At 44.7% G+C, this 13,205-nt stretch overlaps 1 protein-coding gene and 1 long non-coding RNA gene across 4 annotated transcripts in view; both read right to left on the bottom strand.

Annotated features, from left to right (window-relative positions):
- Nucleotides 1-13,205, bottom strand: part of LOC144149997 (sulfotransferase ssu-1-like) — a 49,023-nt gene that overhangs the window by 2,175 nt on the left and 33,643 nt on the right. For all 3 annotated transcript variants that reach the window (XM_077681763.1, XM_077681764.1, XM_077681762.1), the window contains exons 3-4: nucleotides 3,996-4,148; nucleotides 283-670 (exon numbers count right to left, since the gene is read on the bottom strand). In XM_077681763.1, the coding sequence (XP_077537889.1) occupies nucleotides 283-670; nucleotides 3,996-4,148 (541 nt within the window). The remainder of the gene's footprint in view (nucleotides 1-282; nucleotides 671-3,995; nucleotides 4,149-13,205) is intronic.
- LOC144149998 (uncharacterized) lies at nucleotides 6,350-11,917 on the bottom strand. The gene is made up of 4 exons (XR_013318404.1): nucleotides 11,751-11,917; nucleotides 11,410-11,555; nucleotides 11,201-11,323; nucleotides 6,350-10,146 (listed from the first exon to the last, which is right to left on the bottom strand). It is a non-coding gene; the product is annotated as an uncharacterized LOC144149998 (long non-coding RNA).

Below are 13,205 nucleotides of genomic sequence, written 5' to 3'. Positions count from 1 at the left end.
CGAAAGGCCACTGCTGCAAGAAAGAGCGAAAATTTCATTACCTCGTCGACTAAAGAAATACTTCAATAAACTCCAGAAATGAATTCCTACAAGGGATGTCAGAAACCGCGCTATGAACGGGACAAGGAAGTGCAACAGGACAGGACAGTTGTCCTCCCTTGTCCGGTGCGTTTCACTGCTACCGCCGTTTTTTTAAACTGCACCAACCAGCCCAACTTTCTACTTCGTTGAAATTACTACGAAAATTTCTAGTTCCGCAGTAAAGAGAGCAATTCTGGATACCTCATCTTTCGCAGCGAAGTCACACGAATTGAAGATCTTCTTCATGTTTCTCAGGGTCGCCGCTTCCAGGATGCGGTCCACAAGCCCCGGTTCTGTGCGCAGCCTCTGTGCGTACTCGTCCCCGAGAAAAGAGGCGATCTTGGTCACGGCCGCCCTGGTGTCCTTCTTCAGTTCCTCGTACGTGAGGAAGAGCACGATGGGGTCGGCGCGGTGAGCGTACCACGACAGCAGGTGGTCGAAGTAGTCCCCGAACTCGAGCTCGCCGCCCACGAACAGGTCGAAGAACTCGTCGAAGGTGCCCTCGGAAAAGCAGTAGGCCGGGAGGTGCTTGGTGTGGTAGAAGTAGGACACGCAGCAGTCGAATGGGTTCCGCGTTATATACAGGTATCTGCGCCAGGATACAACCAAACAATGTATATAACCGGCCCATCCATGTAGGGCGAGGTACACTAAGGTGCGACTAACGGTTGTAAGTCCACCAGGTTAACGGGAGGCTCCCAAGGTGGAGTAAATAATTGGTCTCGGAACTGTTTCCAAACTGGTTTAATCTAATAACAAGCTGCGAGATAGCTCACATGTATCCCAATATTTTGATAACCAGCAGCTTTTACGTGCTTCTCGATCAACTCCAAACCATTAATCTTATTTCGTCAGAATGGCACTGAGCTAACCACGTAGAGAGAAAATACTCTCGCCTTTACTGACAACTGCTTTTCATCGGTCGATCTGTAATACTCATGCACAAATAAATATGGCCTGTATATTGTGAGCGTCAATGTGGGCTCTCTTTAGCGCTCGCTTAAGGACACATGGATGGTGCCTGTTACTTTTGTGTCCAATCCTCCTTTAACTTCGACTGGTTCTCACGCCCATTATCATCATCATGTCGTACCTACCTAGGTAATCTGTTTCTCATACCCATCCACATAATCATTCCTGGGGCTGGAGTTCTGGGTTGCCGCCGCTCAGAGTAAACGCGTTGTTCCGACTGCCTCTGCGACGTTCCTTCTGTGCAACGGCTGTCCTTGACGTCTCTCTGAATATTATGAACCATTAGTAAATCAGGAACAGTACAAATGATACCAGTTCTATGATAGGGTTTCTCAACGCCTATAAGCAATACTCGTTACAACAATAAATGCATTACACGAATGTGTTTGGAACTAGCTACTGAAGGTTGCAATCCGGGTCTGCGGGACAAATCACATAAAGTGAAATGCGGAACCACACCGCACGCGCCAGAATTAATTTAAATTTCGATAATTTCACCACTACGTGTAAAGAAACACTCACCCACTGGCCCACGTTTTTGTTCGCATGTGAAATCATCCAGCCAAGGTGCTGTCTCTCCACAGCATATGGTTATCTTTCCGTACACATGCAACATAATCGGATACAGTTGTAGGCCTTAGGCCTGTACTCCTTAAAGTTTAATACGCCGGACCTCTATGAAAAAATATTTCCAAGTAGTTTTGTTCCTTGGGGGACGTTTGTGACCCCTACCTATAGTCCCAAAATAAACACCGCTCGATGAAAAAACCCTGCGGCATTCACGAAGAATGAAAGCGACCAACGAAGCACCTCTGAAAGTGCATAGCTCCGAGATTGAAGATGTAGACAGCTGTACTCAAAGGTTCAGTGAGAAGCCTTTAGTGCTATTTACGTTCACGGTATTGTTACTGGCTCATAGTGTCTGGCTGGTTTCATGTTCCAAAAGCCCTCAGCAGTTCGAAAACGCCGCACGGCACTCTGCAGCCATATCGGTTATCATAGGTGAAGGCGTTTATCACTCCCTGCATTGATAAGGAAGTGACTCTCAGCTATCTGACAAGTAAATATTATTCTAACTTCATGGTGTTTTTGTCTTAGCAAGACAAGGGGTGTTTTAACAAAAATGATCATTCCCATTCCACAGTATCTTCAAATGTAATAGCATGCATCGGCATGGTGCAGAACTCATAAGATGTTGAGGGAGTCACATGCCTACACATAACTTCAATGCTCATCCAGCTGCGCAATCATAGCAACTTCAAGAGGGCGAAAATCAGCTGCGCGCAAATTAAAAGACGAGAAATGTTCGCAAATTGGGTACTCTGTCTGTGGGAGCAGACATCGCGCATCCCTCAATCCACTAGAACGTTGCTTTAAACTGCAACTGGGTGCCTTGCAACAGACTGTCTACATTAAGCGATCATCAAAGGTCGGTAATTGCGCCCTTGTTGCTGCTGATAAAGATGGAAACCCCATGCACAATATACATGCACGCCTAGAGTTCTGCACCTGCCGGTTACACATACGGTTCCGTGTTGTCATTATATAGCTATAACCCCCTCTGAAGTACTCACGAGGCGGTTTCCTCAGAGGTGATTAACTGGAAACCCACGGTTTCAGCTGTCCTTGAAAGGAGTGTAAGGGATCCGTAGACATATTTTTATAAATTGAGAACACTGTCCTTTTGGCTAGGTTCTTCGACGTGTCTTACGCCGATGCCAACACAAGGCGTGCACCCTCGACCTCTCATTCAGTGCATCCACTTGTTGCAGAATCACTATTCACGATGCTGCGACACTGCCTACACAAGCTGAAGACCAACTGGGACTGCATACGAGGACACGCTACCTTTGTAGATGCCAGATGTTCTGGTTTATTGTTGAGTTCGCTTATGGAACGCGTCGTAGACAATGGGTATTCATCACACACCTAGTGTTGCGGCAGCATCTAGGCGTTGGCGCGGCGTCAGTTCCAGTGCGAAAGGTCATGTCCTTTCCAGGCGCCGCTTTTGTGAACCTCTTTAAAAGTGCGGATAACAGTTAGGTACGCACTTACCGCACGCTTTTTGTGGGCGCCTTTTGCGGCCGCCAGCTGTTTGCGTACATTTTCCAGACTAGCCAAGAAATGCTTTTGCAGTAAGAAATCTCAGCACCACGTTAAGAAGTCCTCTAGGCAATTTGCTTCGTACTAAAGCCCCCAGTCGCACTGCAATATCCCGTGGGTTGGTTCCTTCTTAACGAAGCCACATTTTTTGCCCCTTATCATTGAGTTATCTTTACAACACTAGAGGTTTCCAATTATTTTGGCCATGCATCGGCTTCCTGGAACCCGGAACAGGTGACGGCACGAAAGTAACCCGGACAAGTTGCGCCACAAAGCTGTCTACGCTATCACATGAGCAGAGCGAACCCAGTAGTGGAGACGGGTTTCTCTTCAACGGCGCTTTCCTCCTGTATTGGGCATTCGGAAGGCCAGCCGGTTCATTTAGTAACCTCTGCAGTCCACACGACCATTGGGAGCCCGTCAACATAGACAGAAAACCACGGAGGATTACGTCGAGCACTATAATGATTTTGATGCTTTTAGCACCTTGTTTACAAGTGCTGACGGCTAGGTATTTACTAGGGCCCTAAATATAATAGAAGCAGTCTGAGTTGTCACCAGTCGTCATGACGACTACAGTCTCGACGTAGTCTATTTATTTCACAATGTCTCCAGCCGCTGGTATATAATACCTTGATGTCTCCAGCCGCTGGTATATAATACCTTGACTCCAATACGAAATGATTTGACGCGTATCTGCCGCCTTGTGCCGCAAGTAACACGTTTTGCTTTAAAAGAAATACTTGCAAGTAAACTGACAACAGCTTTCCTTCGTGCTCAACGTGTGCAACGCTGAAACTGCAAGTGGAAAACGATAGCAACCACGGCATGTGCCCTACCTGGCCTCAGGCGAATATGGCTGCTTGGAGAAGGGTAGATGCGTCTTGATGGCTCCCGGCCTGGTCCTCTTAGCAGAGCGCTCAGCGCCTCTCATCTCTAGGAATGGCGTGTTGTCCCAGAACTGCTCGCGGTTACGAGCAGGAACTCCACCGCTGCAATTATGATAGTTCGCCATTAGCCAAAAGCAGAAGTAGCTTACACCACCCCCCCAAGGGCCGCTCCTGCAGTACCATCGCCAATCAACACAATATATGGGAGTTCCTCTTTTGCGCACAAATTAGCCAACACTACCGCCTTGCGACACCCATTAGGATGTAGCCGTCAGAAAATTTTGCAACTGCCTGTGTATGTTTTTGATAACCAAAATTTCACTTAAAAACCATACACAACTCGATCTCATAAGTAGTTAATAAATTACGTCGTGTCCTATTCGTAAACACGCTATCGTAAAAGTGACCACAGTTTCCTATTCATTGCTACAATAGAAAATGTATACATGGTATTGTGATCTGCAACCATTATATACTAAGGTAACAGCTTCGGTTTTGCTTTAATAAACGTTTTAACGAGATAGAAAACGACAACCGAGAACACATACTTGACGCGCCGAGACTTTGGCGTGCCAAGTAGGTGTTCTTAAACCGCTCAGTAGGTGTTCTTGAACCCCACTTGAACCGATCAGCTAGCACTCGCCGTAGAAGGGGAAATACGAATGCTGGCTGAGAGGTTCAAGTGTGGATGACAACGATTGTAGCTGACAAAATGCTCTTAAAAGTCGCGTGTACAATTGTACCCGTCGCTTCGCAAAGGGCTACACTGAAGACTGGCTGGTGGGAGCCTGGACGGAGGCACCCATAGTCCATGAGGCCCTCCGACAGCATAATTCCCCTCCTTCAGTCGAAAATAAAACTCTCTCTCTCTCTCTCTCTCTCTCTCTCTCTCTCTCTTTCTCTTTTTCTCGCACCACCAGACCGTTAGCAAAGCGCCGAAATATCTTAATTTGACATCTGCGAGTGACAGAGCTCGCAAAACGCGTAGACATGCCAGCCCGACCAACACGAAGGTTTAAGTCCACGATTGCAGCCGCTTTGCTTCTCTGTCGCAACTACATTTGCTCCATCATTGTTCCTACTATAACAATGAGCTTAGACGTGACCTTGGAGGGGCGTACGCCATGATGTGCCTTTCCCGTTCCCAGCAAGTATTGATTTCGGCCAACACTGGAGTCTTTCTCGTTCCCAGCAAGTGTTGCCCACGATTACAGCGAATGCTGGAGTTTTTTTTTTTTTGCTAATCTTAGTCAATCTCCCTAAGTGGGCATGCTACGCCTGATAAACGTGCGCCGGGGACGCTGGGCGGTCGTCGCGGGACACGCACACACGAGCTCTAGGCGCTTTCTTGGTTTTGTCAACTGGCGGACGGGCGCGGCGAGGCCCGCGCTCATGAGCGCGCGCTCGGCAATTTCTTGGTATTTTTACCTCCAGACATGAAAGATTACGATTTGCTAAACAGATTCACTGTGAAAACACGTGAACAAGGTCTGATTTTGATCGCTGTCCTTACAAGAGATGCAGCTGAATAGCCGCGATCAAGAGTGTGATCCGTAGTATGCGTAACACCGCAAGCCATAGCAAAAGCATTATTTCTTGTTAAGAAGAAATTACCGTCCCTGCCTTAATCGACCGCTCCTATTTCGACTGAACTACTCGACAGCATCTCCGCTCACGACTAAACGGGACGACAGTTCCCGGACGCTGCACCGTTGTGAACATCCGCCAGGAATACGATTTTGGCAAACATTCTGACAGCAGCTGTAAGAGAACGCAGCTGCGATACGAAGCTTCTCACAATGATTCCGTTAGTAATTAGGTGTTCAGCCTGGCTGCCGATGAAACGCTACGTCCCTATCCTCACATAACTGGCATAAGCAGAGCGCTGTCGGGGGTACACCACCTGAGAAAGTCTCACATGGGCATCATCTGCGGACACGAGCTTAGATGTCGCACAACCAAGCGTTCGGCGAAGAAAGGGCACTTTTAAAAAGCACTTAATGGTATCGAAAGATAGCAGTTGAACCAGCCGTAAAAGCGAAAATCGAATTGTATATTTCGTTTTGCCTTCGCGTATAGCCGTCGTTTCATTAGACCGAACATGTTTTTCCTCTAAGCATGTGCTGGCTCCACTCGGACAGCAACCAGAAAGCTCCTTGTAGCTTGTGCCTCTGCTATGTAATTCAATTACGTACTGTTGTGACAACTGCTGGGAAAGATAACCATGCTAACCTTCTCCAAAGAAAAAATAAATAAATAAATAAAGAAGCATCCGCTAGAAACTATCATTTTTAAATCCGTGCGTTTGTGCAGATTACAAACAAAAAGTACGTGAACAATCTCTGTCGCATCTGTAGTTGAAGTGCAACGCATGAAGCGGCACTGATCACGTGTTAGTATTCAGTAGTTGCATAGCACGCTATGCCAAAAACTATGAATAGGCTACTGAGGGCTTCGTTCGCACGAGCCAAAGTTAGGCTTGACGGATTATGCCACAATTATCTTCTGCTTGTGACTTCTATCAGGCTTAAGCTCACTCAATATAGGTGCCTGTTTTAGACAATTCGGCAATGTGGCGTTCAGTTCGTGGTTCCTACAGACTAATTTAAGCCACAAGAGAGGGAGGCGGAGGACTAATCAGGCCTTCGACGACGTTTACGTTTAGCTAGGCTAGAAAGCAGCCTCAACGACCACAAATCACAACCGAGACGGAGTGTTTCCCAGTTAACGCTATACCCTATAAGCTCCCGAACGCTTGGTTCGCTTGCTTGCACATAAAATGAAATATCAGGATTATAGGTGGTCATAATGATGGCAATTCAAATCATCCGCTAGAAAGGTTCCCACAAAACCAATAAAGAAAATTTACAAATCGTGCGCTAGTTCTTCGCCTCGAGGTGACAGCCGCATAGAGTAAACCGGAAACAAAGTGTTTCTAGCCGGATTAGCCCCCTTGCATGACCGAAATCACTCACATTTGACCGATGGTTTGAGCCACAAGACACCATCGCAGCACTATACAACGCCCTTCATTCGGCGCGTGCAGCCTGTGCTCGTCATTTCACGACACGAATTGACGCCTCTACGAATATAGAACATTCCGTTCCGTACTTGCAGGAGTGCGAAGGTAACAGAGTTGAACCAAAAATCCCAAAATTCCGCCACCCGAACCTTCCTTCACCACCTTTGGTGCCGTACCAGCGGAGCCAAAAGCAGAGCAAGGCATTGGCGGGTGTGGCTGCTGCGGAAGCTTCCTATGCGTATACAGCTCACGCCGCAGTAGTATAAGCGCATGGGGGGAAAGATTGTATCTTTTTTCACTGCAAGTGACGCATGCTTGGCTCCAAGAAAAAATTCAGTATTGGCCTCCAGGACATACCGTGGCGCCACCTACGAGTGACGTCACTTGTAGGACGCCGAATCGTGTTGTCGTCTGCTACAACACATTTCCCGTGCGTATGCGGAAGCGTGTTTTTTTGTTGTGGCCACCGTCTCGCCCCCTCCTTGTGGATTTGATGCAAATCACCAAAAAAGTTGTCTGTAAAGCAAATAATTCGGGCAAGCAATCAGCGACTCGCTTGTTCCCGGCGACACCACCGCGTGTAGGTAGTTGCTACACTCTTAATCTGGTTCCACGTAAGATCCACTTAGTAACTGGAACTTTTTTGCAAAAAAGTTCCAGTTATATAATTGGAACCGTGTTCCACATATCCTGAAAATTAAGTGGAACAGTGCACCACATATTTTTGCAACGCAATTATGTGGATCGGTGTTCCAAATAAAAGTATGCGGATCACTGTTCCAAATAAAAGGGTACTTTAAGTTACTGGAACATTGATCCATGTAAAATCATTATGGAATTTATCTGGTGCGCCGTTCCAGGTACCTTCAGACCAGCTGTTTATATAAAACGGTGTTCCTATAGGCATTGGGAAGCTGTCTATGGGACTCCACTTTTCCAATATTTCTGCTTTCCTGTCGGTATACACCGAGGTCATATGCCAGGCTGGCGGATGCATTGGTATCAGCAGGAAACCGCAAGCACCATTTTAACACAGCCTTGATATATGACCCGCAGTGATACCAACAATTGGAAAGCAGAAACCACCGCAGCAGTGTGGTCCCTGACAGTTCCCAACAGTTGCCAATCGGAGCACAGTTCCATATAAAAGTTGGTCTGAGGCACTTAGAGCGGCACACAGTCTTTGGCTTCACCCGTAGAATCCTGTTCTGGGTTTCAGCTGCATGTAAAAGAAACAATATACTTGCATTAAAATACGCACGAAACAAACTATTATGACTTATACACTGCTTTTCAACATACTATACAACTTTATTGGGTGTTAGTATTCATACATTCCAGATTTGAATAGCTGTCTATTTTAAATTGCACAGAAAATGACCAACGTACAAGCAATAAATACCATAACGATAACACTCATAACGATAACACTAGGCTCCAAGTGGCATTTTCACATATTCACTTGTACTCAAAAACATGGTTAATAAAGACGGTATTAAGGTCAACTGCTTCACAAATAAATAGACGGGTGCGTCCACCGCGGCACTGACACAGACATTATACAACAGTGAGCGTCAAATATGCTGTCTTATCAGATAAACCAAGGTAATTCAAAAGCGGAATTACTCATTGCGCTTGCCATACTATGTTTACGCATAACTGTTTGGGAAAATGCAGTTTGCTATTAAATTGTAGGGAAAGGCCTAAAAACAAGCCATACACGGTTGTATTATCACAAACCTACAACAGTGCAGTGCAAGAGTTTAGGAAAACAACGCTCGAGCCAAGATTAACGATAAAACATTTTGACACGAGTGGTCACATGCGGCAGTATGCCACAATTAAAACATGATCATTAAAGATAGTAGTTTCCTGACACCAGACGTAAGTGTAACATCAAGCTATTTGTAGGCAAAATAGACTTTATGACCGTCCTGAAAAGGCCTTTGACTTAAGGGACGTTACTTGACCAAACAATTTTTAGTTGTTTAAAATAATTCATCCCAGGAAATCTCACGAAAGCCAGCGTGAATCTTATATAATTTTGCAAACCAGGTAGCCGGAAGCATGTTACACATATTAAAATTTAACAAGCAGACTAATTATATACGCCATCGATTCAAGCGGGATCAAGTCAGACATCCTTAAGAAGCAAACAAGCCAGCGGTGAATCATACAGGGGACCAGTTTTACAAAGCAGACTTGAAAGCATTTTTTCCAGCTTCAACGTTTTACCTTAGGTAAAATTCACAGTTGCGTGCTATAAAAACCCTCCCATCTTGCTGTCAGTGTAATTGTGACCAAAGCCCTGCTTCTGCCAAGCAAGAAATGCAACTTTGTTCAAAGGAGAAGACTTGTTCAAGCCAAATACGCACATTTTAAATTCTTCTACGGCATGGGTGTCAGCTCACTTACAGTACTAAAATTTATCAATGAAGGCGGAAGCCATCTCCGTAAATAAGCACTGTCACTTTTGCATCACCAGCAGCACTGCCACGAAAAAAAATCTCATGAGCTACACTTGAATAATAGGACGTTACAATGCGGTGCCATGAACTACATTAACACCCACTATAGATTCAAAGACAGCCTGCGCATTGTGTCAATGATGAAAAATAAGGCACGACTTCAGTGTTCAGTTGACATGAAACTTGCATGTGCCAGTAACTTAAACCTCTTCATCTGATTTCACCCCCTTCATGCTTTTCATCTGACCTCCTTCATGCCTTTCAAGAGATACTTTAACCTCTACCAATAATATAAAATCCCAAGTAGAGCTGAACACTTGAAGTATTTCAACAGAGACTCCAACTTAAATGACACCAGGCCACTGTCAAATTTCTCATGCTTTCCAAGAACTCCCTGCAAAAGTCCCAAGAACTCTTCAAAGGCACACAACCATAAGACCATGATGACACGATGAAAAAGATGACATATACGGCGAAGAGGATGACCACATCCTGAAGTGACAATGCAGGCGGCGAATCCGTGATGTGTTTCTTGCGAGCAATATTGATGGCGCCAGTCCCTTCTCTCGAGAACCGGGCCTCGAGAAGACTTACTGCTCACCTCATGTACCTTCAAGGAAACAAGATTATTTTGTTACATGGTTGCTTTAAATGAGTGAGTTGCTTAGGCCCTTTTATAACACGGTAATTGATTTAAAATCACTGATTTCTTGGGTTTTTTCTGGAAGTGCTGCTAAAGGTGAAAGTGCGCTAAACAAGATCACCGCAGACAATCAATGAAATTGCCCTGATTCTGGAAAGTATCCCACCTTGCTGCCTCGGTATCCTGAATATAAGGTTTTTTATCCTCGAGAGATTTCGTTTAATAATCAAATAATAATTACTATAATCACCTTTTGGCATTATATTTTACACACCTTCTCTCTGCAAAAAATGTTCTCTGTATTGTATAATGTGCTCCCTAGAATGCTGTAGTGAGGCTGGCTTAATATAACTTAAAGCTAAACGATGTGTCTACCGCAAAGAAATAAATGGCCAGTCACAGGAAATCATAAATATCGCACTGTGGCAGAAATTTTTTTGGGAATTGATTCCACCTAAAATATTTGCCTCTCGATATGTATTACCTCCATGGTTCGTAGTGGTATGAGGCAGAAGATGAGCTGACTAATGCTGAACTAGGCTGTTGCACAATTTTCTTATAAATCACAACTATATCACATTTTCTTGCAGACGACACTTTCTGTGCTCTAACCAATTCCCTTAAAAAACAATTACCCCTTATTTAACCACCTGTAAAAATCCAATGCAAGCATTACTCATGCTACGGCTGTATTTGGGAGTATTATTGGTGCTACGGGCGTATTAAAAGCGGGAAATTTAAATCGTCAGTTGCCACCGTATTGTTGTAGCAGCAACCACGTTGGGCGTGTCCGTGGTGCTGGCAAATCACAGCAACAACTCTCAAGGCGTAAAAGCTAAATATTTACAAAACTTAAATACAAAATAGTGGATTTTTTTTGCCAGTGTTGGAGCATCCGTAATAGGCGGAATGTGAACACAATGGCCAATATTGGCGTTCACGATAACTTGTTAACAGTGAGATATTATTAGGATGAATAGCCCCAGAAATTGAGTCCCGCAAAAACAAAATGCCAGCTTACCCAACCAAAATTAAGACCCGGGTGTTTCTGCCAGGGACGTCTCAAAGTGCACTTCCAGGAAAGTTTCGCTAACGTGTTCCGAAAAGCTGCTACTGTCACCTTGAGCCACAGGCCAAGCTGTCACTGAAAAGAAGTTTCAAATCATTAGTTACAAAGAAACTACCTAAAAACGCGCCATGAAAGACCAAAAAATGGCAGTGCGTACTTACTTGTAGAATGCAATGATTTCATCCCGTGCAAGAACTTTAATGTGTTGCCTTCTGATGATACACTTCCAAGAAGGGATCCAAATACAATTAAAATAGCCATATGCATTCCTTGTACAGCTGTTTCAGATCTATCTTCGCCCTATTGCCTAGAAAATAAACAGTACAAAAATATAAGAGAATAAATTTATGCCTTGCTTTACCCAGGGAGCACTAGAAAATATTGAACAATGTCTGATTTGTTCCACGAAAGTCGAATGTCTTTTTTACAGCGGAAGCCCTGGTAATCTTTTCTTGCTAAACAATTTGAGATATAAAAATATTTGAACATACTTTGAGCTCACCTGTCTTTGGTCTATGCGAACTGGTGAATATCTGCACAATATGCACGACTCAAAAGGTACTCTTTTGTGGCTTATGAGCTCCACAGGGCATTCATAATCCGCCACACTCTCCCCGACGACCCTTCAGCATGCCGAAGATGTCTTCAGCCAGTAAATGACACAGCCATGACTTTGCAGGAGCATGTAAAAAATGGAAATAATTTGTTCATTTTTTTTGCAGAGGAACAAAAACATTTGTCACAACCTATCAGTGGAGGGCCAAATGTCTCCACAGTCAGCCACAGACTCTTTCTGAACAGGTCATAGAGTATGAATACAGAATGTAGCAATCTACTTTTACAGTATAATTTCTACGTTCAAAGGAGAACAAAAATGGATTAATGTTTGGTGCACATCATGATTCAACAACTTTGCACCTGAGCGTTTCAAAAATTATTCCAACCCTCTAGCTGCCACTGACATTGATAGCATAAAATGGCAGGAATGAATTATTTTTGAACTTACTTTGTGACGTTAAAACTTCTAATAGTCCACACGTGAGCTTTATGGCTAATTATTTTGAGGTCTCAGGTTACCAATGACATTGACAGCATAGAAACGGCACCACACTTTCTGCGTGTTCCCACCTGCCTTCCCCTCCAAAAAAGGAACGTTTTGTCACTACGCTACTGCTCAGACAACCACTTTCCCTTGCATTTTACAACACGTCAGGGAGCCAACTAAAGTTGACTAGTGTAAATATAACATCTGAATTCATCGAAGGCATTGGAAGAAATCGGGAACAACTACACACACAGCACAGATAAACGTAAGCAGTGCTGCTGCTAACGCCTGGAACGCACATTGACATTTGGCGGAATAGCGCGATTAGCACAGTAAATTTATGGATCTCAGCAGACCAACACAACGCAATTAACACGAAAGTTTGAAAATGCCGATAAGTCTAAAGACAGGCGCTACAAATTGTTCAGTGCGTGCGCGCGAGACAATAGCGAGCGACTCCGAGAAGATTTAGTACCGCTGACTGGAACAGAAACCGTCAATATACAACTAAGCAACACCACACCGTAAGGGGACATGCAGACTCGAGAAATGCGCGCAGCAGCAACTTTCTAAATAGCACAAGCCAACGTACGCAGTCAGAAATGTCAAGCCGACTCGGACCCACAAACACGCAGCAAACGTTTCTTGAACACGAACAACAGGCATGGGAGCGGCACGTTTATCGGACTCAGTGATAAACAAGTCAATGAACAACAACCGTTACCAGAACATAAATAAGCAGCACTGACCTTTTTTGAGCCTCCTGGCAAAACTACATTTTGTCGAACAGTAAATACAGCCCGAGGATATGAAGAAATCCGCAGTTTCACGCCACAACCAAACTGCCATAACGGTTCCCGCCACTGTGATTGCAATGCCTCTAGTACATAAGGCGCATAACGCGAGCAATCG

This window comes from Haemaphysalis longicornis, unplaced genomic scaffold (assembly GCF_048455015.1).
Source record: "Haemaphysalis longicornis isolate Haplotype H1 unplaced genomic scaffold, Haemaphysalis longicornis Haplotype H1 scaffold_8, whole genome shotgun sequence".
Taxonomy (NCBI): Eukaryota; Metazoa; Arthropoda; class Arachnida; order Ixodida; family Ixodidae; genus Haemaphysalis; species Haemaphysalis longicornis.
This window is presented reverse-complemented; position numbering and strand designations above follow the sequence as displayed.